Source organism: Octodon degus, unplaced genomic scaffold, assembly GCF_000260255.1.
Source record: "Octodon degus isolate 3935 unplaced genomic scaffold, OctDeg1.0 scaffold00010, whole genome shotgun sequence".
NCBI classification, from domain to species: Eukaryota; Metazoa; Chordata; class Mammalia; order Rodentia; family Octodontidae; genus Octodon; species Octodon degus.
Window position 1 is genome coordinate 5,319,232 of NW_004524586.1, and position 24,218 is coordinate 5,343,449.

The 24,218-nt window shown below is 50.3% G+C and overlaps 1 protein-coding gene across 4 annotated transcripts; it reads left to right on the forward strand.

Moving 5' to 3' along the window:
• The first annotated feature begins 404 nt into the window (after positions 1–404).
• Positions 405–23,487, forward strand: Zfyve27 (zinc finger FYVE-type containing 27). Of its 4 annotated transcripts, none has more exons than XM_012513470.2 (12): positions 405–783; positions 1,694–1,891; positions 6,270–6,340; positions 8,138–8,324; positions 11,759–11,854; positions 13,568–13,680; positions 14,401–14,540; positions 15,110–15,196; positions 16,780–16,924; positions 20,899–20,945; positions 21,280–21,361; positions 22,293–23,487. In XM_012513470.2, the coding sequence occupies exons 2-12, from the start codon at positions 1,695–1,697 to the stop codon at positions 22,355–22,357; spliced, it is 1,230 nt and encodes a 409-aa protein (XP_012368924.2). In that variant the 5' UTR covers positions 405–783; position 1,694; the 3' UTR covers positions 22,358–23,487. The 4 variants fall into 4 exon arrangements, with proteins under 4 accessions (XP_012368924.2, XP_004625580.1, XP_023564637.1 ...); XM_004625523.2 differs by having other exon boundaries at positions 15,125–15,196; XM_023708869.1 differs by lacking the exons at positions 6,270–6,340; positions 8,138–8,324.
• Positions 23,488–24,218: the final 731 nt, after the last annotated feature.

Genomic DNA, 24,218 nt, shown 5'->3' on the forward strand with positions numbered 1-24,218 from the left:
ACCCAGAAGGCATTCTCTGCGTACTGGCCTACAGGACATGCATCATTCCTTTCCGGGGTTCATAATCTCAGGGGCGCCAGTTACCCAGACTAGTGCCTGCCAAAGTTGGGGGTGAGGATGCAGATTCTGCAGTTTGTGCTTCTTTCTGACTACTGCGGAGCAAGGAGGGGTAGCGAAGTGTAGGATCACCAGGGGTATGCTCCATAGCACTCTGCGATCTTGGCCGCAGAGGTGAAGAGCTAACCCAAGCGGCTGCAGAGGCGCGCAGGCGCAGCGCGAAACCGAGCGCTCACCTTTGTTCGAGTGGCTGGAACTGAGCCCCGCGCCAGGGCCAGGGGCGGCACCGGCGCGGTGACGTCACGGGCACGCCGCCGCAGAGCGACTCGCGTTCCGGAAGTGGCGGTGGCAGCGCGGGTGGCCCTCGGACCTGCGGCACCAGAACCGCCCTGGGGGGCGTCGCAGCACAGGGGTGGGGCGGGCTTGAAGAAATTGTCGGCCGGCCGGTGGCCCTCCCAGTGCCTCGGGCCGTCCCTGCCCCTCCCCCCACCGAGCCAGCGTCCGGGTGAGGTGCCACCAAGTCCCCGCCTCCGCGTTCCCGCGACAGTGCAGAGTTGGGCGGCCGGACCCCGCGGGTCTGCCACCTGCTGGCCGAGCCACCTTGGGTGTGGCCTTCGCCAGGGCCTTGGGGACTCCAGCGGGCTTCCTGGGCTGCAGAGGTGGCAGTCCTAGCATTTGCTGCCACTGACCTGCTTCCCGCCTCCCTAGGCTCCCGCGCCTCGCCAGGTACCTTTACTCCAAGCTTTGTCCTCGGGGGTTTTGGGCTCCCAACAGCCCCTTTGTTGTCTCCCCACCTCCGGCTGCAATTTATTGCCTGGGACTGACTGCGGAGACGCCGCCCCCTCCTGTACTGCTTCACATGCTGCTTAGCGCCCGGGGTGGTTGGACTTTGAAAGTAGGAGAGAGCATGAAGGTTCCTGTGGCTCGCTGCATCCAAAAGGAGAGATGGAAGTGGGGTGGCTTGGAAGGTGACTGCTGCCGTAAGCGCAGGGCTGGTCCATGAAATTATTGGAAACAGAGGGAGGGGAAGGATTAGAGAGAACAGGGTAAGGTGGAGACGTGATGGTCCCGGAAGGGTGTAGCCCATTTGCTAAGTTAGCAAGCTGCAGTTACTGTGCACCCTCTGTGTACAGAAACTGTGATGACCGGAGGCCAGCCGCTTGGTAGGGAAACAGGCCAAGACTTCCCAGAGCAGAGAAGTGATGTTTGAGCTGAAACTAGAAGGCTGAATGGTAATTAACTGGTTGAGAATGAAAGAAAAGCCAGGGAAGGTGTTGCTGGTTGCAGTCCCAGGACAGCCTGGGTTTCATAGCAAGACGCTGTCAGCAGAGGGAGAAAAAAATATTCTAGGACGTCATTTCTTTTGAGAGCACAGGCTGCCTTCCTGCAGCAACCATGGGTGCTTGGCAGGTGTGTGCCGTGTTCTTGACACATCTGTGGGGAGTAGAGCACTGGATGGGAGTCGGCACAGGATTTTGTGTCTGAGTAACTCATAACTTCAGTTTCCTCCTCTGTGAAATGGTAATCCATGTATAACCATCCCCTTGCCTCACTCTATCATGGGTATCACATGAAAGAAGTGTGTTGGGCCTGGGAGTGCGATATGTACAACTGTTGGGAATTATTATGGTTACAGGATGCAGATATCGGAGCGTGAGGGCAGTGGGTCAGAAGTGAGCCCCAGTGTGATGCCGGAGGCTCCCCCCGAGTCTCCACCTGCCCCTACCAAGACACCAGCATTTGATCTTTTCAACTTGGTTCTGTCCTACAAGAGGCTGGAGATCTACCTGGAACCTCTGAAGGATGCGGGTGATGGCGTTCGATACTTGCTCAGGTACAGACTTCATGGAGTGGTTTTGGCCTGCTGGACCTTCTGCTTCCCTGCTCTGAATAGTGCTGGCTGGTAGGCAGTGCCTGGGCTATTTTGGCCTCTAGATTTGTCCAGGCCCACCTGTGTCTCTGCCTCTACTCAGGAGAGGCAGGCACTGGGGAATCATCTGGCTTCTTAACCAAGCTGCTTTGTAACTAGAAAAAAATCTTATCTCAGGATTGGTAGACATCCTTTAGCATTGGCCTTCTGTAGCTTTTTTTTTTGGCAGAACCGAGGATTGAACTCAGGCCCTTGCACTTGCCAGGCAAGTGCTTATTCTACTGAGCTATCTCCCCGGCCCACTTCTGTAGCTTTTTTAAAAAATTAAAAAAATATTTTTACAGCCAGATTTTATTGGTACATTTATATATAAATGATCACATTCATCATAGAGAATTTGTACCTGTTTATAACTTTCTTTTTCCCCCATTCCCATATGCTTTCTTCAACACCTTCTCTGCTCCCCATTTATAAAAGCTTTTCCATGTTTTCCTTCTTTTCCCTTTCCTTTACCCCTCCCCCAGCTCTTGTGCCCTTCCCCATTTCTTCCTATTTCACAATACCTGTTGTACTTTTTTTTTTTTTTTTTTGTGGAACCGGGGCTTGAACTCAGACCCTTGCACTTGCCAGGGAAGCGCTTATTCTACTGAGCCATCTCCCCGGCCCCTCTGTTGTACATTTTGGTCCTTATTTATCCTTTGGTTTCTTATGCTAGAGAAACAATGGTGTAGGGGCCAGGGAGATAGCTCAGTAGAATAAGCGCTTCCCTGGCAAATGCCAAGGCCTGAGTTCAATCTCCGGTTCCACAAAAAGAAAAGAAAAAAAAAAAAAGAGAAACAATGGTGTATTTACACATGCGTGTATGATTCTTTGGCCTTCTCTATCTTTACAGGCTTAATTTCCACTCTTCCAGTTTTAGCACAGTTGTTACAATCAGGATATCAATTTGAAAAAAAGTTGGTACAAATACCTATGAGTAAGCAGGTACCATTTTCACTAGTTGCTTGGAACTATGGGTCTCACTTTCCCTGTCCTCTGCTTTTATTATTCCTAATTTTCTTCTTTCAGCTCACTTTGTTTCTTAAAAGTATGTTTAATTATGTATACATGGCCTTCTACTACCTGAATACTTCAGTTTGTGTCTCTAAATAATTAAAGACATTTTCTTTCATCATCAACATCATATGTAACACAATAACAAATAAGATTTTTTTTGGTGCTGAGAATTAAACTCAGGATGTTGTACTTCCAGACAGGCGTTCTGCTGCTGGGCTCTATTCGCAGCCCTTGTTGATATCTTTGTGTAGTTGGTTTGTATGCAGCTTTCTCTAGTTTCCCCAGAAATGACATGCAGAGTCGCTCTGGCCGAGTCAGGTTCCGGTGCGAGACTGTACATTGTATATGACTAAGACATAAGAGATGTAAGTCTCGTGAATATGTTTCAGTCGTCTGAGCCAGTCGCTTGCTTCCCCATGCTGAAGACAATGAGTGAGATAACTGCCCGGAGAGCTTCGCACCTAGATTTGTCGGGTTACTGATAGTGAAAACTGAAAGTTAGATTTAAAAGTGGGACTGAATTCAACTATAAGTATTACCTTTTTAGCAAAGATAAATATTGTGGCTGAGGCGATGGCTCAGTGGAGTAAGTGCTTCCCTGGCAAGCGCAAGGGCCTGAATTCAATCCCCGGTTCCACCAAAAAAAAAAAAAAAAAAAAAAAATAAATGTTGTGTCCTTATTGTATCACACCAGGAATGTCCTAAAACGTGGTTATCTTAAAGTGCAGAGATTCTTAACTTGGAGCCTGTTAGTGGATTTTGGGGATTGTCAAATCCCCTGAAGTGGCATGTAAAATTATGTGTTCTGGATTCTCATAAAGACCTGCAACCCTCAAAAATGCCTGAGAAAACTGGTGGGAGGTGGGGTGAGCAAAGTTGGGTTCCCCTGAGGGTGCTGTTGAGCCCTCACCTTTGCCTCAGCTTGGAAATGGTGGGCCATCGTCAGGAGACAGGGCCTTCCTGTGTTGCCCAGGGTTCCAGAGTCGTATTCTCCGCTGTGAGTCACTGTGCTCTTGGCGACAGAGGCAGGGAGGAGGAGGGTTTCCAGTTCTGAGGATATGGTGAGATTGGTTAGAGCTAGAGCGAGGCGGAACGTCACGCCTAACCCTTCTCTCGCAGCCAGTGGTCTCCCCTGCTGGCCCGGGGAACACTGGCCTTTGAAAGTGGCTGGCAGATTAGTATATACTTTTGATGATTCTTTTCTTAGTAGAGAGGATTTGACTTTGAAGAGGAACCTAATCTTGGGCTTTGGCTATTAGGTCTAAAGCCTGAGCTGCAGTCAGTTCATAAAAGACTTTTTTTTTGGATCAACTACTCCATTCTGTAGGCCTCCCAGAACCAAACATTAGGAGGAATGGGAGAGCTTTAGAAATGAAAGTGACTTCAGTGATAGTCTGATGTTTGCCTTTCAGGAGTATTAGATCTGGTTTCTGTTTAGCTTTTACCCTGGTAGCAGTGGTTCTGAGGTCTGCTTAGGGTAATACAGGTAGAGTGTGGTGAATTATAAGAGAAAGGTAAGAGTGTTATTTCATTCCCTCCTAATTTTTATTAAAAAGTCTATGACCTAACCTTATTAGCAAGGCACGGTGGTGCACACCTATAATCTCTGTGTGAAAGAGGCTTAGTTCCAGGCCAGCCTGGGCTACATGATGGAATTCCAGGCCAACCTGTACCACTTAGCAAGACCTGTCTCAAAACCAAACCAAACCAAAGCAGTTCAATTCAAACTGAAACAATAAACTAACCTCATGTAGTAACTGAAATTCTCTAATTAGAGCACAAGAAAATACACTGAAGTTCTGAGTGAATTGTTTGCCCGTTTACGGGATTTATCTCTGATGGCTTACCTTGTGTATATCGACACTGCTTTAGAGTTGAGCTCTCAGTGGCTTCATTATCAATCTGTGCTCTTATTTCCCTAGTAAATATCCTTATGAGGGATTGAGCCAGCAGCACTTGCTTGACCTCAGCAATCTGAGCCTCTGGTCTTTTTCGTTCCCTCTTGGGAACTGTTCCATTTTTTCCCCCCCTGTATTTTAGGGAAGGGTCTACAGGGTGTTCTGGGTCTTACTGCTAGATCAGACTCATAGTGATTCTCCTGTTTACAGCCTCCCAAGGGCTGGGATTACAGGCTCACGCCACCACGCCCAGGCTCAATTGCTGTCTCAGTGTGCCCCGGGTGCAGGGCCGGCAGGGCAGGCCCCTGCACCTGCTTGCAGGTGCTTTAATCCGCTATTTTACTGGCCCTAAGGTGGAAGCAGGGCTTTCTATTTTTATTTTTGGTATCAGGAATCAAACTCAGGACCTTGTGCTTGCCAGGCAGGCTCCTAAGCCACTGAGCTATCTCCCCAGCTCTCCATTATTATTTGGTTCTGATGGGAGCAGGTACAGAACTGCTTTTCATCTATTGCAGTTCATGACGGTGTGTTTGCTGTGTGAATTCTGCATTCTAGTTTCATCTTCAGTTTTTAATACATTAAAATAAAATCTTTACTCTTTTTATCCCTTTTTACTATTCAGGATAAACTCTCAGACTACTGAGACACAAAATACAGACCTAAGAGGGGCCGGGGAGATGGCTCAGTGGAATAAGCGCTTCCCTGGCAAGCGCAAGGACCTGAGTTCAATCCCCGGTTCCACCAAAAAAAAATACAGACCTAAGATGATAACGTCACAAATAGAGCCAATGAAATCTGTAATTTTTCTTTCTTGATTTTTGTATTAGATCAACTCATAGGCAGTAGTTGTAAATTCTTTCCAAGTGTGAAAAAGAATAAGAGAAAACATTTGTCAGTTTACCTGTCAAGGAGAATATAGGGACAAAGGGGAAGCCAGGAGTAGTGATGCACACTTCTGATCCCAGCACCCTCGGGGGCTAAGGCAGGTGGGCTGTGAGTTCAGCCCAGCCTGGGTAACGTAGCTACTTAAGGAGGCCCATTCTCAAAATGAACAGAAAAGGGCTGGGGGTGTAGCTTAGTTTGAAGGCCCTGGGTTCAGTCTCTGGTTCTAAACAGGTGAAGCAGCTAAACAGGTTCCTTAATAGGAACCCCCTTATGGGAGGAAGTTGCACAGGTCTAGTTTTTTCCCTCTAGGGCTAATGTGTGACCTCATCTCACTTCTCCTGGGTGCCTGTCCACGAGACAGGCTCACTTGTCATTTCTCTGTGGTCCTCTGCGCCCCAGGCCCCTTCCTCGTCTCCTAGCCTGAATGTCCCATCTTTGCTGTCGGGGCTTCACCTTCCAGCTGGAGAGTGGCTGTGTGTTGATCAGGACTCTCTGTTTTATAGGTGGCAGACACCTTTGTGTTCCTTGCTGACCTGCGTGAGCCTCAACATCTTGTTCCTCACATTGAATGAGGGTAAGAACTGCTTTCAGGGCCAGTGGGTTTTTGCGGCTGTCTGGTGGAAGAATACAGAGCTGTGGCTGTGGTTGCAAGAGCCCCTCTTCTTGCCCTGGGTTAGCTTCTCTCCGGGTCTGCTTGGGGTCAGAACACAGGCTCTGGAGAGATGCTGTGGGCCTAGCTGCTAGGGCAACCTGGGCAAATTACTTAACCCTTGTGTTGAGGCCTGATATTCCTGATACTCTGTGTGCAGCACTTTGCACAGTGCCTGGCATAGAATCGGCAGCCAGTACAGTGTAGCTGCTATGATTATTATTATTGCTTTCTTCTTAACTAATTGCTGATGCATTGACCTTTGCTCTTGGTGCTTTTCTAGCTCATTCTGGGCTCAGCTGGGAACATGGCATGGGGTAAAGGTACTAGGAAGATGAGCTGAGGAGGGGTGATTTTTGCAATTCCATTATTTCCTATTGTGCATCAAATGAGCCTGGAGGTTCAGCTGGGCAGTCACCAGCAGTGAGGAGGGGCCTGAAGCCTTTGAAAGGGACTTGTAGACAGGTGCATGAATCTAGGGGTCCTGGTGGTGATGGCTCTGCAGACCGCCTGCTGCAGTGTTGGCGGCCATCTGCCCCTTTCCCTGGTTGGAACTGGGAGATGGTGCTGGGAAGAGCAGCCCCTTCAGGGGATCGAGTAAAGGATCTGGGCAGGATGTTCTGAGGAGTTGGCCTTTCCTGTAGTGTGAATACCTTCTCCATATCGCCTTTCTTTCCTCTGAAAATAAGGATTCGTTGGGTTGAAGATAAACCCAGTTCCTACAAGATCGCATTCTTTTTCTTAGACCCTGATCAAAACTTCCCAGAGGTTTGATTTTCTGGTTGTATATATTTCCAAAAGAAAGCAGTTCCTCTGATAGGCACTGAACAAGCATTTATTGTGGGCCTCGTGCTCTTCAGCTTGCTGGTGGGATATTATGTTCGTGGAAGATGTTTTTCTTTAGTCCTGGCTTTTGTATTTGGTGTCCCATAGTACCCTAAATGAGAAGGAAAGACTTTCAGTGTCCTAATGGCTTGAAGATCTGAATGTTACTGTGAACTTTCAGCAGCTAGACTCTAGGCATGGGCTTCCTACTGTGTGGTAGCAGCAGTTTTTAATGTTTTTTTTTAAAAAAACCTGGGGGTGCAAGCGCATGGACCTGGGTTCCATCCCCAGCGCCACATGCCGCGCTGGCCCTGCCCCCCGGTGCACTGAATCGGCCACCTAGTCGGGGCGTGGTGGTGCATGCCTATAATCCCAGAGCTGGGGAGGCTGAGAACAGGAGGATCATTATGAGTCTGAGCTGCATAGTGAGACCCTAATACATAAAAGATAATCAAATACATAAAAGATAAATTTTAAAAAATGAAAACAAACCTGGGACTGGGTGTGGTACTACACATCTGTAATCCCAGACTTGGGAGGCTGAGGCAGGAGGATTACCAAGAGTTTGGCCTGAACTGTATAGCGAAATCCTGTCTCAAACAACAACCTCCCCCCCCCCCCGCAAAGCAAAACAAAGCTAGAGCTACTGCAGTGACCGATGGACAGAATGCCAGTCCTTGAGAGCTTATATCCATGGGGGAGACACTAATTTATGAAGAAGATGAGGCTGGGGTAAGGGGGCTGAAGAGTGGGGTGAAATGCCATGTCTTACTGGGTGACCAGAGAAGGTGGCTCAGGCAGAACTCCGGCGAAGGCGAGGGACAAACAAGTGGGCAGGGTGGGCAGGCTCCTCGGGCTTGCTTACCTCTGCTACCTGCCATGTTCTTGATCCCGTAGGCGCTTGGTACTCGGTGGGGGCCTTGATGATTTCAGTGCCTGCCCTGCTGGGCTACCTCCAGGAGGTTTGCCGGGCTCGGCTGCCGGAGTCTGAGCTGATGCGGAGGAAGTATCACAGCATCAGGCAGGAAGACCTGCAGAAAGTTCGCCTTTCCCGCCCTGAGGCCATGGCGGAGGTGAAGAGCTTGTGAGTATGAAGAGAGGAGGGGGGCATGGGAACAGACAAGCCCAGCTCAAGGATAACGGCAGCCACCTCACTAAGCTTGCTGAGTGCGCCGGCGGCTCTAGTGGGCAGACCACGGATGATACTTCATTTAATTGTGCTAACAGTTCTGTGTGGTGGCTCCTGTTGTTACCCTCCACTTACGGGTGAAAAGGAGGTAGATGGTGCCTAGGCTGGGGTGAGACTCCAGGTCCAGGTGACTTCACAGCGATGTTCTTTCTCCTGTAAAGATGGTCTGGAGTCTTGACTAAGCCTATGCCTGCAGGAGCCATTGTCTAGGTTCAGATCCCAGCCTTTCCACATGTGTAGCATTGGACCAGTCCCTTAACTTCCCTGCGCCTCAGATTTCTCATCTGTTAAATGGGCTGAGGATAGGGCTTACTCACAGTGTGGTTGGGAAGCCTGCTTGAGTGTCAGGTGCCCAGGAAGTGCTCAGTAAAGTCATTGTTGCTGTGTTTTTGGAGAAACTGTGGAAACCTGACATAGTTGGTATTTTTAGGAAGCATCTTAAAAAAGACTGCTGAATACTATTAACTAACTGTGTCAACTTCAGAGGATCATGTAGGCTTTTGACAGGAACAGCAGTAGTAAAAAAAAGTAACAAAGATTCCTGGGCCCTGCCCAGAAATTCTGAGTAATCAGGAGGGGTCCTCAGTATCTGTTGTTTCTGTTTCAAAAAATCCCTTAATTTCTAGGGCACACAAAAAACTGAGCAGGAAGTACAGAGAGTTCCTGTACTTCCTCTGCCACAGTCGCCTGTGTCCCTGTGCCTCCCCACAGGGGTACATTTGTTATAACTGGTGAACCTACATTGAGAGTGATCTCGGCACAGTGTCCTTCCTTCACCTACGCGAGGGTCCCTCTTGGTGTTGTACGTTCTGTGTCTTTTGACAAATGTACAATGACATGTATCCATTGTGTCACAGGATGGCTCATGCCATCCTTGGGGAGGCGCCATGCCAGTCTTTTCTTAGTCCAGTTTTAGGATCTGTGCTGATGAAATGAGGACTCAGAATCTTTTTTTAAAAAAGGGCTGGGGGTTCAGCTCCGCAGCCCAGTGCCTCCCTGGCAAGCACAAGGCTGTGAGATTGATTTCAGGTACCAAAAAACAATTTTTATAAAAATAATTTTAAATTCATAAAAGAAGTACAAGAATAGTTTAATAGTTCCTATATGCCCTTTCCCCAGATAGAACATTTGTTCTGTTGTATATTCACTGTATTAGAATCAGAATTAAGAAATATCACATTTATTACAGTGAATTTAAATTTTTTTTTTTTTTTTTTTTTGCAAAACCAGGAATTGAACTCAGGCCCTTGCGCTTGCCAGGGAAGCACTTATTCCACTGAGCCATCTCCCCAACTCACATTTATTGTAGTAACATTAGTACTATTATCATATGTGTATTTATAATCACATTGTAACGATTCTATTAATAAAGTTCTTTTTTCCCTCGCCTTGTCCTGGGATCATTTTGAGGATCTGAGACATGCGAGGCATGTGCTTTGTCGACGAGCTCCCCCACCCCCTGCCCTTGTTAATGAGGTTCTCCCAGTTTTCCTTTAGCAGGCTTTTTTGTTCTGTGCTCTGTAGTGGTGAGAATGGCTCTCAGGGCCTTGCGCACGCTTTACTGCGCCTACCCCTGGCCCTTAACATTTAGCTTTCGTGTCTCCTTGGTGTCCTGGGATCTGGAGCAGCTCCTCAGTCTTTGTTTTTTACGACCTTAAAATATTTAGTACAGCTTTTTATTTTGTAGAAGCTTCCTCAATTTTGGTTAGATTCAGGTTATGGACTTTTGGCAGTTCCATGACAAGCGGTGCTTCAGTGTCACAGTTTCCACGTCATGGACACATTATGTCAGAAAATACTGTTTGATCAATTGCTTATGGTTTCTTTACTGTAAATTATTTTATCTTTCATTGCTAGTAATCTGAGAGGAGTTACTTTGAGTCTGTGTATATTTTGTTCCTTATTAGACATTCACCAACTGCTTTAGTTTTATTTTTTTAGACAGGGTCTCATTGTGTTTCAGGCTGGCCTGGAAATCGCCGTGTAGCCAGGTTGGCCTTGAACTTGTCATTCTTTTGCCTTAGCCTCCCAGGTGCTGGCATTATAGGTGTGTGCCACCTTGCCTGGCTCACCCACTGCTTTAAAAACCGTTGGTGGGTCTTGGGTTGGCATGTTCATAATGGGGCCGTGAGTATATCCTTGTTGCTGGGCGGTTTGTACTACCGACAGTGAAAGCATGACTGTCCCATTATGTGGCTTGTACGATGGGTCTGTCGCTTGCATTGGTCTTTTTTTTTTTTTTTAAACGTATTTAGTACAGGGTCTCACTATATAGATAGGACTCATAGTAATCCTGTTTTCAGCCTCCCAAGCGCTGGGATTACAGGTGCACGCCACTACGCCCAGTCTCAGTCCGTCTCAGCATGCCCTGGAGGCGGGGCCGGCATAGCATACTGGGGATCAAACCATAGCCGCTGCGCTCTGCCGAAGCAGGCACTTTAGTCCGCTGAGCTGTCTGGCTGGCCCTTGCATTGGTCTTTTTACTAATAAAATTAATAAAAAGCCTCCCAGTGGGACAGTCGTGTTTGGACTACTGGTTCAAGCTAGTGGAAATGTTAATTATGGTGGTTGCAGAGGTCACTGACTCATTTTATCTGCTGTTAACAGACGTTCTGTGATAAGAAAGTGCTCCTATTGTTAGTGTGGACTCACAGAATTTATTTTATTCAATAGGATATAATCTCTTGCTCTCATTTATTTTGATCCTGAGGTGTTCTGAATTTGGCCAGTAGGATAGCTTTTGAGCTGAGTTTTATGTTCTTTTGATATATCCCCATCATTTTTAAATGCTTCCTCATCATTTTCAAGTACAAGAGGATGTTTGAGTTCATTTAATACCTTCCGTGCCTCAGCTCTGGAAGCAGCCATTTCTCCAAGCAGCCCTTTGGGAACCTGGATGTGGGTGTGGGAGCGCTTAGGGCATCTTGGGCACAAAGCATCTAAAACAAAAGGAAATTCCCCAGGGGAGCCTGCGTGTCTCACACCGCAGGTGGAGGAACGTGGGTCTGCTCTGTGCTGTGGACCCTCACAGGGGTTGTGCCAAGGGTCTTCTGATCCTCATTTTGCAGATGAGGCAGCTGCACCCTGGAAGAGTGAAGCAGCCCGCCTGAGCAAGAGGGAGAACTGTTAGCTGTTTCCTCTTCAGCAGCGGGCTTCAAAGAGAGGACAGAAGCAGCTCTGGAGTGGCTTGGCCAGGCCTTTTCTCCCATGCTTTTGTAACCTATCCAGTATGGTTAAGGAGCTTGGCTTCGCCGGCTGTTCCTTCTGGGTTCGGGCCCGCCTCTCCTGGGCTCCATCCTGCTCCCTCACGGCTGCTCTTGTGTTTGCAGCTTGATTCAGCTGGAGGCCTTTCTGGCCCGCCTGTGCTGTACCTGTGAAGCTGCCTACCGCGTGCTGCACTGGGAGAACCCCGTGGTGTCCTCACAGTGAGTGGCCTCCTCTCACCTCCACAGCTCTGTAGAAGTTTGCAGGTGAAAACACCTCAAGAGGTGTTCTGGCCCTCTTGCCTCAGAGGAAGAGCACCCAGTGTGTAGAGCCGCCTGTGTGTTTGTGGGCTCCGATGTATTGCTTTTGTTTAGATGCTTTTTAAAAAATGTGTGGTAGAAGAAGGGCTTTAATAATGGGCGAGTAGCTCACGTGTAATTTACCACGAAATAGCCGCTAATGTTCCGCTTGCCTTGTGAAGTTGGTCATACCCTCGTGCTCTGTGGTTGTACAGCTGCATAATGTATGTGAGGTTTCTTTCTCTTTTTTATTAATTGCATCTTAAGTGATTTTCCTTGTTGCTAGAAAGCCTTTACATTATTTGTGTTACAAAATTAATATACACCGATTTATGGACCATTGTGTTACAAGTTAAGTCAGTTTCTACTTTTTATTACTACCTTTATAGTGAGCATATTTGCTTTAATCTTTTGAAGTTTTTTTCCTTGGAATAAATTCAAAGATAAAACTACTAAATGAAATAGAATGGGTGTTTTGAGGCTTCTTTTTTTCTTTCAGTCATAGTAGGGATTGAACTGAGTCTCTGTACTGAATACACCTGTACTCTGTCCCTGTTTTTGAGACAGGATCTTGCTAAGTTGACCAGGCTGGACTTGAACCTGTGACCCTTCTGCTTCGGTCTGCCAGGGTGCCTCCATGCCTAGCTCTGAGGCTATTCATACACGAGTCATAATTATGACTAATATTTATCTAGTCTCTGCCTGGGGCCAGGCACTATGCTCCGTGTATTATCCTTTTTTAAAAAATTTATGTATTGGTACAGGGTCTCACTCTGTAGCTGACTCATAGTGATCCTTCTGTTTTCAGCAGCCCCAGCGCTGGGATTACAGGCGTGTATGGCGCCACACCCAGACTCAGTGGCCAGCTCAGTGCACTCGGGTGGGGGTGGGGCTGGCGCCCGGGCCAGTGCGACCTGTGGTGCTGGGGATGGACCCCCAGTCCCTGTGCTTACCCAGGCAGGTGCTTAGTCTGCTGAGTTGTCTCACCAGCCCATCTGTGTATTGTCTTACTCTCTATGGTAAGCCGATGGGTAGGCAGTGTTTTAATTTCCATTTTACACATGCAGTAGTAATTGTCAGAGACCCAAGGAACGTACCACAGAGAAAAGTGGCAGAGCTAAATTCTGATCCAGTATGGCCAGGTGTGGTGGCTTATGCCCATAATTCTTGCACTTAGCAGGCTGAGGCAGGAGAAGTGCCACAGATCTGAGATCAGCCTGAGCTACACAGTGAGATCAAGGCCTGTCTCAAGTATAAAGTGAGACCCTGTCTCTGTCTGTCTGTCTGTCTGTCTGTCTGTCTGTCTCGCACGCACACACACACACACACACACACACACACATTTCCAGATCCACTTCGGAGTCTAGACCCTGAGAGCAGTGACAGTTGAGCGAGTTGGCGTGTCCCAGGCTCAGGTGCTGCCGCAGTCTCTCCAGCATCTGTGGTTAGCGAGTAAGGACACAGGGGCCTCGGAATTTTTCCCGTCACTGTTCTCCGCTTGTTTGATTAGCTGGCTTCTCTGGCTTATTCACTGAGGCCTGAGCTAGTTTTCACCTGGATATCTGTGTAGGTGTACTCCAACCTATTTCCTTCTGACCTTGTGAATTTCTGATCTTGTTTTCCTCTGTCATTTAGGTTCTATGGAGCGCTGCTGGGCACAGTTTGCATGCTGTACCTGCTGCCGCTCTGCTGGGTACTCATCCTTTTAAATAGCACGCTCTTTCTGGGGAATGTGGAGTTCTTCCGAGGTAAGCCCCGGGAAGCCTGGCAGCTGGAGCCCAGGCCAGCTCTGGAGGCCAGTGCAGGCTCCCTGGTTCTCTGTCCAGCTAATGTTCGCTGTGCCTTCCACGAGGGGGCAGCACCACACTAGGGTTCCCAGTGGAAGGCTGTCTCCTGTCTCTTAGATGTTAGGGGAGGCTGACTTCCTAGAGGGAAAGCTCCAACAGAGGGAAAGCTCCAACAGAGAGGTTCCCTCTCTTTTCCGAAGGCAGGGGAGTCACTCACAGACATGCTAGTTTCTGGAGACGAGGGAAAAGTGTTTTTTGAACGCTGTCACCACCCTCCAGGCTGTAGTCATCTGGAGTTTCACAGTCTCACAGTAGCTGCCTGAGCCCATCTCTTTGTGATCCCCGAGTACCCGCCTGCCGTCTGGCTTCTGAGGTGCAGAGGCAGTCTGGAGTGGCCCGAGCGGCCTGGTGGTCTTGGGCCTGTACCTGTGCTTGCATGGCACTGTGTTTGTTTGTATGGTTAGAAGTTACAGTGGGGTTTCTAGCAGTCTTGGGTAGGAGGTGGTATCTTTTGTTCATAAGCAGGTTAGGTGACTTGCTCAGAGCTAGGAAACCAGCTCTTTCCTGTAGCAGAGGGTGAGGTGTGGAGAAAGTGGCCAGTCACGTGTAGAAGTGGACACCCCTAGAGTGCCACTCATCCTTTTTGTGTCTGCCCCACCCTCTTCTCCTTGTCCTGGGTAGTGGTGTCTGAGTACAGGGCATCTCTGCAGCGGCGGATGAACCCTAACCAGGAGGAGTGTGCCTGTGAGAGCCCGCTACTGTTGGACGCTGGGGGGAAGGCTGCCCTGCTGGACAGCACGCCTGCCCCCACGCCCACTGAGGTGAGTGCCTGGACCAGCAGCAAGAGCTGGCCATGGGCAGGTGGGGTCTTCCTCTTACTGACTCCTTCCTACTGCATAGCTCCAAGATTGGCTTCTGTCTTGCTTCTTCCCAAGCCTGACTGCTTCTGAAGTGCTTCGTAGTAAAAACAGCTGCCCTGAGTGGTGTTGAGTGCTTATTCTGTGCTGGGTACTGTTCTTACTGTCTTAGAAATAACCTTGCTGAGTGTAGGTTATATTGAGAAAGATTATTCCTAATGGCAGCAGAGAAGGGAGAGGCACAGACTGGCTTCCCAGGCCCTGACTGGTGGGGAGGTCCCAGGTCTCAGATCCGGTCCTAGGCTTCCAGAGCCCTGCTCTTGGCCACTGGAGGTGCACCCCTGGTGCTACGCCCAGCACGCTGGCCCTGCTGGGTTAGAGATGGCTGTCTTTCCTGTGACTTCCTTTTTTCTTGCAGTTGTGCCATTTCCTCTGGGGCAGGAACAGGTATTTTGGGAGCCTGGGTGCTGGCTTAGGGGAGGTGGCCCTGTACTGTGGGGAACAGGACTGTCATCTCTCTACTTCTGTCATAGACTCTTTCTTCCCAGGACCTCACGCCGGGCAGTGTGGAGGAGGCTGAGGAGGCAGAGCCAGATGAAGAATTCAAAGATGCCATTGAGGTGGGTATCCCTTGCCAAGCACCCTCTACTGACCAGGCAGAGGTTGGGTGGTTCTGAAGTTGTGGGGTTTTAGAGTTCGTTTTGTTTTCTTAATTTTCTTTTCCCCAAATGGAAAGCTAGACCATGGCCAGAGCTAGATAGAACTTTGGAAAGGGTACCAGTGACCATCCAGTTAACACATTCCCCAGCTTGAGCAATTGGTGGCTTGTACCGCCACTGGTTTAAATTGGCAGGAACGTAGCACATTCAAGTCAGAGTTGCCAGACAGCAAGCCATATGAATTATGGCCCCATCATGCATGTGTTAAATGTCCGGGCTGGTCAGGGCAGCAGGGCTCTGGAAGCCGCTGGGAAATGGCCTGCTCTGTGGAGTTGTGTGGCTTCTCACCTTTGCAGCACACAGTGGGCTCAGAGCCTTTGATGTAGGAGGGCAGATTTGGAGGAGGCTGCTGCCCTGCGTCTCTTTGCAGTGTTTTGTAAGATGTCCCTTTCGGGACTGGAGAAAGTGGTTGTATGGCCAAATGGCAGGTCAGGGAAAGTTCAACATCTTCTTGATTTTAGAACAGTTATACTTTGCAGAAGTGTTTGATTTGGCTTGCAGACTTAAAAAAATTTCTTTTGAGTCAGTGTTTATAAATGGAGAAATGTTAGCGAGAGGTGTGTCTTAGGTTCTCTGGTGTCCGGGTCTCCCGCAGTGAGCGTAGCTGAGGCACCACTGGCTCCTTTAGACCAGTCACTTGCTGCAGTTACACGTAACCCACTCCCTGTCTGCTCTGGCCTCTGAGGCCTAGCGGCACTTGCTTCTGTTTACCACGTTTGCGCTGTTGTGGTCCTTAGAGCAGGCATAATTTTCTCCTTGTATCTCTGTAAACTGGGAAATTGATGTGCAAGCAGCGAGGCGCTTGTGAATTTGTATCAGGCTGTGGTTTACACCTGGCTCCTTCCCTCTTAGATCAGCCTCATCTTGTGGCAGTTTAAGTTTGACTGCTGCAAACTTTCTGCAGGACTGATAGATGATTCTCTGCTCTGATTCTGGGGATGGTGGCGATAATATAGCAGGGCTTTAAGCACTTCTGTTCATGACCTACAGTGAGGAACACATTTTATGTCTTGATGCAGTTCACAGTTTTATGTCTGTAAAATACATAAAAGCTCAGTGGAACACAGTTTCCTGAAAGACATTGTAAGGATATTTTCTTTCCTTATGTTCTCTTCTGTTTGCATAATGACCCCATGTGAAAAAAGTACCATACAGCTTTCTCCAAACCTCTTCACCACTGAGCTCCTACCAAAGAGGGCATCTGTTAAGCTTACCTCTGACGTGTGCTCGTAGTACGGAGTTTCCTTTGGCTTGGAGGCCTGCTCCTCGCAGCACCTTCTTTTTCTGCTATCTCTTTTCTGTGTTTTTTCCCTTTCTCCTCTGCACCTTGGGAGGCAGGAGACCCACTTGGTGGTGCTGGTAAGTAGGAGTGCTGACGAGGTGGGCAGGGACTGCCCTGGGCTGGGCGAGAGTGCCCAGGAACCCCTGCATGCAGGTGCTAGCCTGTCCAGCAGGAGCAGGACTGGCATGAGCTATTTCCACAGGAGGATGATGAAGGTACCCCATGTCCAGCAGAGGATGAGCTGGCTCTACAGGACAATGGATTCCTGAGCAAGAATGAGGTGTTGCGCATCAAGGTGTCACGGCTTACAGAACGGCTGCGGAAGCGCTACCCTACCAACAACTTTGGTATGGCGGAGGGGGTTGGGTTGGGGGACAGAAGGGTGTTGATGGGACTCCTGCTGGGGTTGGGGATAGAGGATCGCAGATACAGGGTCGCAGGGCCAGAGTTCTGCACTTACGGGCTCAGACTTGTGATAAGAGCAAGGAATAAAGGGACATCAGTAAATATCCAGTGGCAGAGTGGCAGGAATGAGTGTGCGTTTCTCGTTGTCCCTGTGCTCTTGTTGAACATTAGTTCTTGGGAAGAGAAGGAACTCGGTGAACTGCCATCTCAGGACTGCATACAGCAGGAGGTGCAGCAGACTGGCTGAGAGCGGTGGAGTCTGATAGTTGGGAGAAATCCTGGCGCAGTTAGGAGTGCCAGAAAATTATTTTCTGTGCTTGTGCTTCAGTTTCTGTTCCATAGCAGGTGTAGTAGTCCTTGTAGGGTTGTTCTGGGTCTCACGTGGGACAGTCCTTGTTACGGGCTAGCACAAGGCCTAGCTGGCTTGTCAGTAGTGCTTAGGAAGTGGGCACCATTAATATGGGAGGCCCTGGGCCCTCCAGCTAGTTCCTGGGAGTCTCTCTTGACTTTTCTGATCCAGCTACAGTGAAGTTGTAGTGAACAGTATTTCCCTCCAGGCATGATAAGGCCTTGTTACTTCTTCCAGCCAACTTTGAGGCTTGGCCAGTTGCTAATGTTACTGGAGTTTTGGGCGGGTTAAGGAAGGCAGCTTGGGGGAGGGCGGACTTGTCTCTGAGCACAGTGTGGAGATGTGACTCACATCATGAGTTCTGGAGCAGTGCCAGAGAGGCATGGCGGAAGCCTAGGGTAGCTGGTGACCCCGAGCTGCCGTTTTCCTTGTACTGAGTGTTCTGCTGTGCAGTGAGTTCCAGGTCTGTGTCTGGGATTTATGTTACGGAATGTGACCTAAGGTCTCAGGGCCAGCCCCCCTGTGCCTTTAATAAGCAGTCCAGTTGTTTTCTCAGGATTAGAGATCCTGGACCTGCTATTTCCTGTTGCCATGCGAATGTCCCCAGCATTTTAGTTCACTTTTCATTTGTGTTGCCCCTGACTTCTGTAGCACATCTGCGAGCTCAGTGCACTTCTACATGATGTGAGCTCGGTCCTTGTGTGGATGTCACAGGAGGCAGTTTTATGGGTGCAAGAGCAGCCTAGTTCCAGAGGGCCCAGGGGACACTGTAAAAGAATGGTTTATTTATATATGTGCATTTCAAGGAAAGGCACTTAGATGTTCTCATTTTATAGATGAGTAACCTGAGGTGGATTTGTCCAAAGACTGCCTGTAAATGGTAGAGGTGGACCTCAAATCTGGGTTGTCTGCTTTGGCTTCTATGTTCTTTGGACCTCATGATCCCCCTCCAGTTCTCCTTTGCTTTGGTGGCATAGTTCTAGTTGCTGAGACCCAACACCCGTAACTTACAGGAGGCTTATTCTGACTCACATTTTAGTCCATAGGCATCCCTCTCGGGATGGCATTGCAGTGCGGCATGGAAAAGGAGCTGCTCATGGCATGGTAGACAGGAAGCAGAGAGAGACCTAAGGGGAGGAGCTGGGTGGGACAGCAACCTTCGGGCCTCGCCCACAGTAACCTCACAGCAGCAGGCCAGCTATAAACTCCCCATCCTGTCACTTCCCGAAGCCTGCCTCTGAGTGGGTGCTTGAGGCTCTTGGGGGACATCCGGATTTTCACCATAACACCTAGTGTCTGCAGGTCCCTGGTTTATGCCTGTCCCAGTTTTGAATTTGGCTTTTAGTTTGGAAATTCCCACCTAGGATGCAGAAAGGCCTATCAGGTTCCCTCCAGGATGGCAAGGGCAAGACAGGCTGTTAGCCCAAGTACCTCCTTGCTGCTCATCCTGCAGGCGCTTCTCCCCTGAGATGCTCTTGCCCTCTGCCTCCAGGACAGGGTAGGCGGCGCTTTGGGGGCTGCCTTAGTCTCTTTGGCCTGCTGTAGCTCAATACACGACGCTGGGTGGCTTAAAGAAACAACAGAGCTCTGTCTGCTTTGGGGCCGGAAGTGCAAGATCAAGGGCCCAGCACGACCAGGGCTGGGGAGGGCCTGCGTCCTGCTTCATAGGTGCTTCCTGCTTCTGGCTGCCTCTTCCGATAGTGGGGTGGGCGAGGCATCCCCTGGCATCCCCTAGGACACCAGTGTCCCCACGAGGGTCCTGCCAGTCACCTCCCAGAGGCCTCACTTTGTGATACCATCAGTGCAGTTCAGGCTGACCTAAAACTCACTTTGTAGCCCAAGCTGGCCTTAGACTCTCAATGATCCTCCGGCCTTGGCCTCCCGAGTGCTGGGACTGAAGTGTGCACCACCATGCTTGGTCTGCTTGGGGAGCAGAATCTACCATGTGAACTCTAGGGGCAGTTCTAGCAGGGGCTGTCCATTCTGCTTGCCAGGGGATAAATGGGCACATGGGAAGCATGAGGACCAGTTACTCAGGAGCTTTGCTGTGGCCTCCAGCTGGGTGAGTGCTGGTGACGAGGGCCTCTCCGTCCTGGAGGCTGCATGACTATAGAGCATTTGGCTCCTGCTGCTCTCTCTTTGTGGCCTCATCACGTGGCAGATCAGAATGCATGAGGCCAGGCCTTTGCTGAGAGTGAGGGCCGAAAGAGTGAGCTCACATTGGAAGGGGAAGGGTTGTGCTTATCCTCCATGTGCGGTCTACGCCACGCTCCTACCCCAAAGCTCTCCGTGATGCCAGGCCTCTGTGTGGGTACTGGGCCTGTGTCTGCCGGGTCCTTGGCCCTGGCTCTCCATCCAGCTCAGAGGGATTCCCAGACATGGGCCAGAATGTCAGCATTTGAGTAGCGCTGGTGTCCTGTCCTGTTCCTCTGCACCCTGACTAAGAGGAGGTGGGGCAGGCTGCCTTCTCAGTTCTGAGTATAGGGGTCATCTTGTAGCAGTGCGGTCCCCGTACCACCTGTGGGCATGGCCTTTGCTTTTCTCGTTTCCTCTGCCAAGAGCTGAGACCTGACCAGCCCCCAGGAGGTGTTCTGTAGAACCTGTAGTGGCCTCAGTCCCCCCGACTCTAGCTGTTCTTCTTTCCGTAGTCCCAGGAAAGCTGCTTTAGCAAGCGCCATAGGTGATTCGGGCAGGATAGACCCATTTGTTTTTTTTTTTTTTTTTTAAATATTTATTTATTTTTATTTATTACATTTACATTTATTTATTGTGTGTGTGTCTGTGTGGCCAGCTCAGCCCACCAGGGGGCGGGGCTGGCTGGCATGTGGTGCTGGAGGATCGAACCGAGGTCCCTGTGCTTTGCGAAGCTTGTTTCAAGTAGGTGCTTTAGACCACTGAGCCATCTCTCCAGCCCCCAGGATAGACCCATTTGGAGCTGTCACGTAGCTTCAGGGCTGCTGTGTGAAGGGGAGGCCTTTCAACTGACTGGACATGTGACCTGGGACGCGCAGAAGTGCTCCCTGAAGCTGATAGTTCTCGGGCCATGTCGTAGCAGGCCTCACACCCTTTGTCTAGAAACTGCCTTCCCCGCCCTTCATTCCTCCTTGTACCACCCTTGTCTTCTCCTAGCCATCTTCTAAGCTGCCATTGCTGGTTGTTCAGGCAGAAACGTTCTCCTGGCCGTATCCCCCATCGTGCCTGCTACTCACAGTGCTTTGAGCATTCTGACCTGTGGGTCTTCTTGGAAAGTGCCGGTTCCAAGCTAGCTGTCTCTCTTAGAATTCTTTGACAGAAAGTTGCAGTCTACATTTCTAGGAGACATTTCTGTCTACCCTGTAGATAGAATATTTATAACATTCAAAGAAGAGGCAGGGATGAGAGCCATGCATGCCCGGGGACAGCATTTCCTTTTGGCTCTGAATCTGGGCCCTGCGTCCTTACGTTCTGTGCCCTGTGGAGGAGCTGGGCTGGCTGGTATCCTTTGGGCCTCACTTACAAGAGCTAGAAGCAGGTGAGGGTCGAGAGGCCTGGTCTGGGCCAAGACTGAGCTGCTGCCTCTGTTCTCAGGGAACTGTACAGGCTGCTCTGCCACCTTCTCAGTGCTGAAGAAGCGGGTAAGTCTCTTGAGGTATTTTTGCTGGGAGCACTGTGCTTGTGACTGGGCTGTCGGGGAGTGGAAAGGAGTCACTGGTGAAGTGTGACTCCGCAAGTCCCGGGGCCTGGCACTTGTGGTGTTTGCTCAAGCAAGTATGGTGTATCTTACTTGCCCATGTGCCACCTTCACCAGCCTGCCTATGTGGTGTTCCATGTATTCTGCCCTGCTTGGGCACCTCTCCAGGCCCGGTTTCCCTGAGTGGAACTGGCCAGTGGAAAGGAGGGATGTGCTCAGGGCTCCAAGTACCTGGGGTGGGAGCTGCAGCTGACATTTTCTTTGGCTGTTGTCCACAGCGGAGCTGCAGTAACTGTGGGAACAGCTTCTGCTCTCGGTGCTGCTCCTTCAAGGTGCCCAAGTCCTCCATGGGGGCCACAGGTGAGTTGTACTGGCAGTGGGTCATGACAGGGTGTGGCTGCCTCCTGCCAGTCAAGGGGAGGCCGCATTGTAGGAAAAGAGTGAGGGGTCCTAGCCCAAGGCCTGCAGCGACATCTCCATCCTATTAATAAATGGAAACCGTAACATTTGGTGTGGGCCAAGAGTAGATCTGCTGTGCCTAGGAATCGGGAATCATGACAGCAAAGCGCGTGCCTGTGCCTGCTTCCGAAAGTTAAGGAGTGGTACATGGAGCACTTTGCAGAGGAGCCCCTCTGCCCTCCCCGGGAAACCCCAGCCAATTTGGTATTTTCAAACAAAATTTAAAAATAATCTCTTTATGTGAAAGCTAAATGTACGCACTGTAAGTAAAGCATGTAGGTAAAAGACAGGGAAAAGAGTGCTGCTAGCGGGCTTCAGAGACAGTAGTTGGCTGCGGGCCCTGTCTGCCTCAAGCACGCACGCAGATGCTGAAAGATGTGCTCGCGGCGCACTTGCTGTGTTGTGCTGCACGGCAAACTCGAGGTTTTTCTTTTCTGATCTTGGAAATGACACATACTTATTAAATAGAAAAGCTGGAAATTACTGTGCAGGAGGGAGACAAAAATGATCCTGTAGACTTACCACCCAGAGTTAAGCACTGCTAAAATGTTTTGGGAAAAGTGTTTTATTTAAAAAACACTTTCAGAGATGTTCTGATGGTGCCAAAGAATTTCTCATGTGTGGAACACCTGGGAAGGGCTGCACCTGGCATCACTGCCCAGAGGCCCAGTTTCCCTGGAGGGTGCCTGAGGGCAGGCTCGAGGCTGGATCAGGGAGGGCATGGCCTGGGTGGTGGGTGGTCTCTCCGGGTCTTTGGGGAGGGTGGGCCTAGCGCTTGTGGCCATGAGCCAAAGGGCATAAAGAAGTATCTCACCACCCTCTTCCTTTTCAGCCCCTGAAGCCCAAAGAGAGACTGTGTTTGTGTGTGCCTCCTGTAATCAGACCTTGAGCAAGTGAGAAGAGGCCAGGCTCCGCGGGAAGCAGTCCTGGGGCCAAGAGGAGACCCCCTCTCCCCTGTGCTTGTGCTGCGCAGGTGGGCCTGACCACTTAGGAGGCTTCTCCTTCCTTCCCCTGTTTGCAGTGCTGTGCTCAGAGCTGAGGGGAGCTGTCCCTAGAAGCCGTATTGGCCTTGCTCTGCTCTGGCTCGGTGAAGGGGCCCTGGCTGGTCCCCGGAGTTAGGTCTGGCTCAGCAGAGCTGCTGATGAGGACCAATGTGGCCAGGCCTGCAGATTCCAGGAGACTGGAGCTTGGAAAAAGTTCCTCCCTGCAGAGTGTAGGGCCAGTCCCTCAGCCTCAGAGGACCTGCAAAACAGGGACACAGCATGGGGAAGCTCCACTGAAGAATGGACTTGAGGGATCTCAGCTACATGGTGCCCTGGTGTCCCCAGCTCCACCTGGGTGGCTGAAGGCCCTCAAATCACTTGCTTGTTCCCCCTGCCCAAGTGCAGGAAAACCTTCTCCTTTCCCTGTCCTGTGTCCCATGGAGTGAGGTCAGATAAGCAGAGCAGAGGTCCAAAGCTCTTTAAGGTCCTGGGAAGTGTGGGATCTCACTGGGCTGGGCCCTAGGCTCGAGGGCTGTTCCCTGGGGTCCTCTTGGGTCTTCATCTCCCCACAATTCTGTATTTCCTCTGGTTGCTGGCCCTAGCATCTTTCCCCAAAGCCATGGGCTGGCTCAGTACCCTCACCCTGCAGCTGCCCTGCCTTCCCACTGTATTTATTTATTTATTTCGTGGTATATGGGAACATACAGCACAGGGAATAGGATGAAGTCGATGCGGATCTTCTGCCTAGGCCTCTGCTGGAGTTACAGGTTGCCTGGGACCTCAAGGCATAAGTGGCTGAGGCATTTCTGCCCCCAAAGCATGGACTTAGGCAGTGGGGGGCAGGTGGCCCGCCCTGGCCACGCTATTTGGTGAAGGCTTGGCAGCTGGGGCCTGAAGGTACCAGGCTTAGGGGAACCAGGCAGGCCTTGGTAGCCCCACTTTGCCTTGCTGGGAGATGAGGGTTAAGTTTTTTATGCTTATTTACACTGGAGAGGAGCGAAAGGATCTCTGTATAAAAAATTATCAATAAAAGGCTCCAAGCTTCTTATGTTGCCATCTTTTGCACTGACACTGCCGAGGGCTGGAGGGCCTGCTCTCCCTGGCTACACAGCTCAGGGCTGCCTTCTCCTGAGTCTGGCTGTAGGGAAAGCCTTTGAGCACCCCTGGAGGCAGGGATGTGGGGCAGCAGCCTGGTGTGGGTGTCGTCTCCGGCTTAAGAAGAGGAAGGCTGTGCCTTGCACGCAGGCTTTGGCACTTGCTGGGCTGATTGCAGGCTTGAGGCTGTGTCTTGTGACCTGACTTGGGACCAGCGTTTGATAAATGCTAACAATGAGGGCTTTAGAATGGAATGACTTTAGTTAATCCTGAGAAAGCCAAAAAGGGTCAGGGCTCCTGGAGGCCGAGAGCCAGCAGGCAGGAGTGGCTGTCGGAGGTCTAAGCAGGCCCTGAGAGTTGGGTGGGGTGGGTGTTTCCAGGGAGCCAGGCGCTGCAGTAAGCACCTTATAGCACATTAATGCCCACAGCAAGCTTGGGAGGTAGGTACTGTTCTCCCAGGATTGAACCAGTGGCACCTAGCAGCAGCAGCAGCAGAGGCGGGTGCCTGCGGGGGTCCAGCTGTACCCCGCTCTGCTGTGCCCTGGCCTGTGAAGCGGGTGTGGCCGCGATGCTGACTTTGGGCTGCTGTTCAGTTCAGTCCACGTGAGGCACAGTGTGCTGGCATCCCAGCAGCCCTTGAGCACAGAGTACACACCTCTGCCTGCCTGACTTAGCACAGT

Bases quoted from the DNA above. Each gene is read 5' to 3' on its own strand.
- Zfyve27 (XM_012513470.2), top strand. From the start codon at position 1,695: ATGCAGATATCGGAGCGTGAGGGCAGTGGGTCAGAAGTGAGCCCCAGT. The intron at 15,197-16,779 runs GTGGGTATCCCT...CTATTTCCACAG, and splicing joins AATTCAAAGATGCCATTGAG to GAGGATGATGAAGGTACCCC. The intron at 16,925-20,898 runs GTATGGCGGAGG...CTCTGTTCTCAG, and splicing joins CTACCCTACCAACAACTTTG to GGAACTGTACAGGCTGCTCT.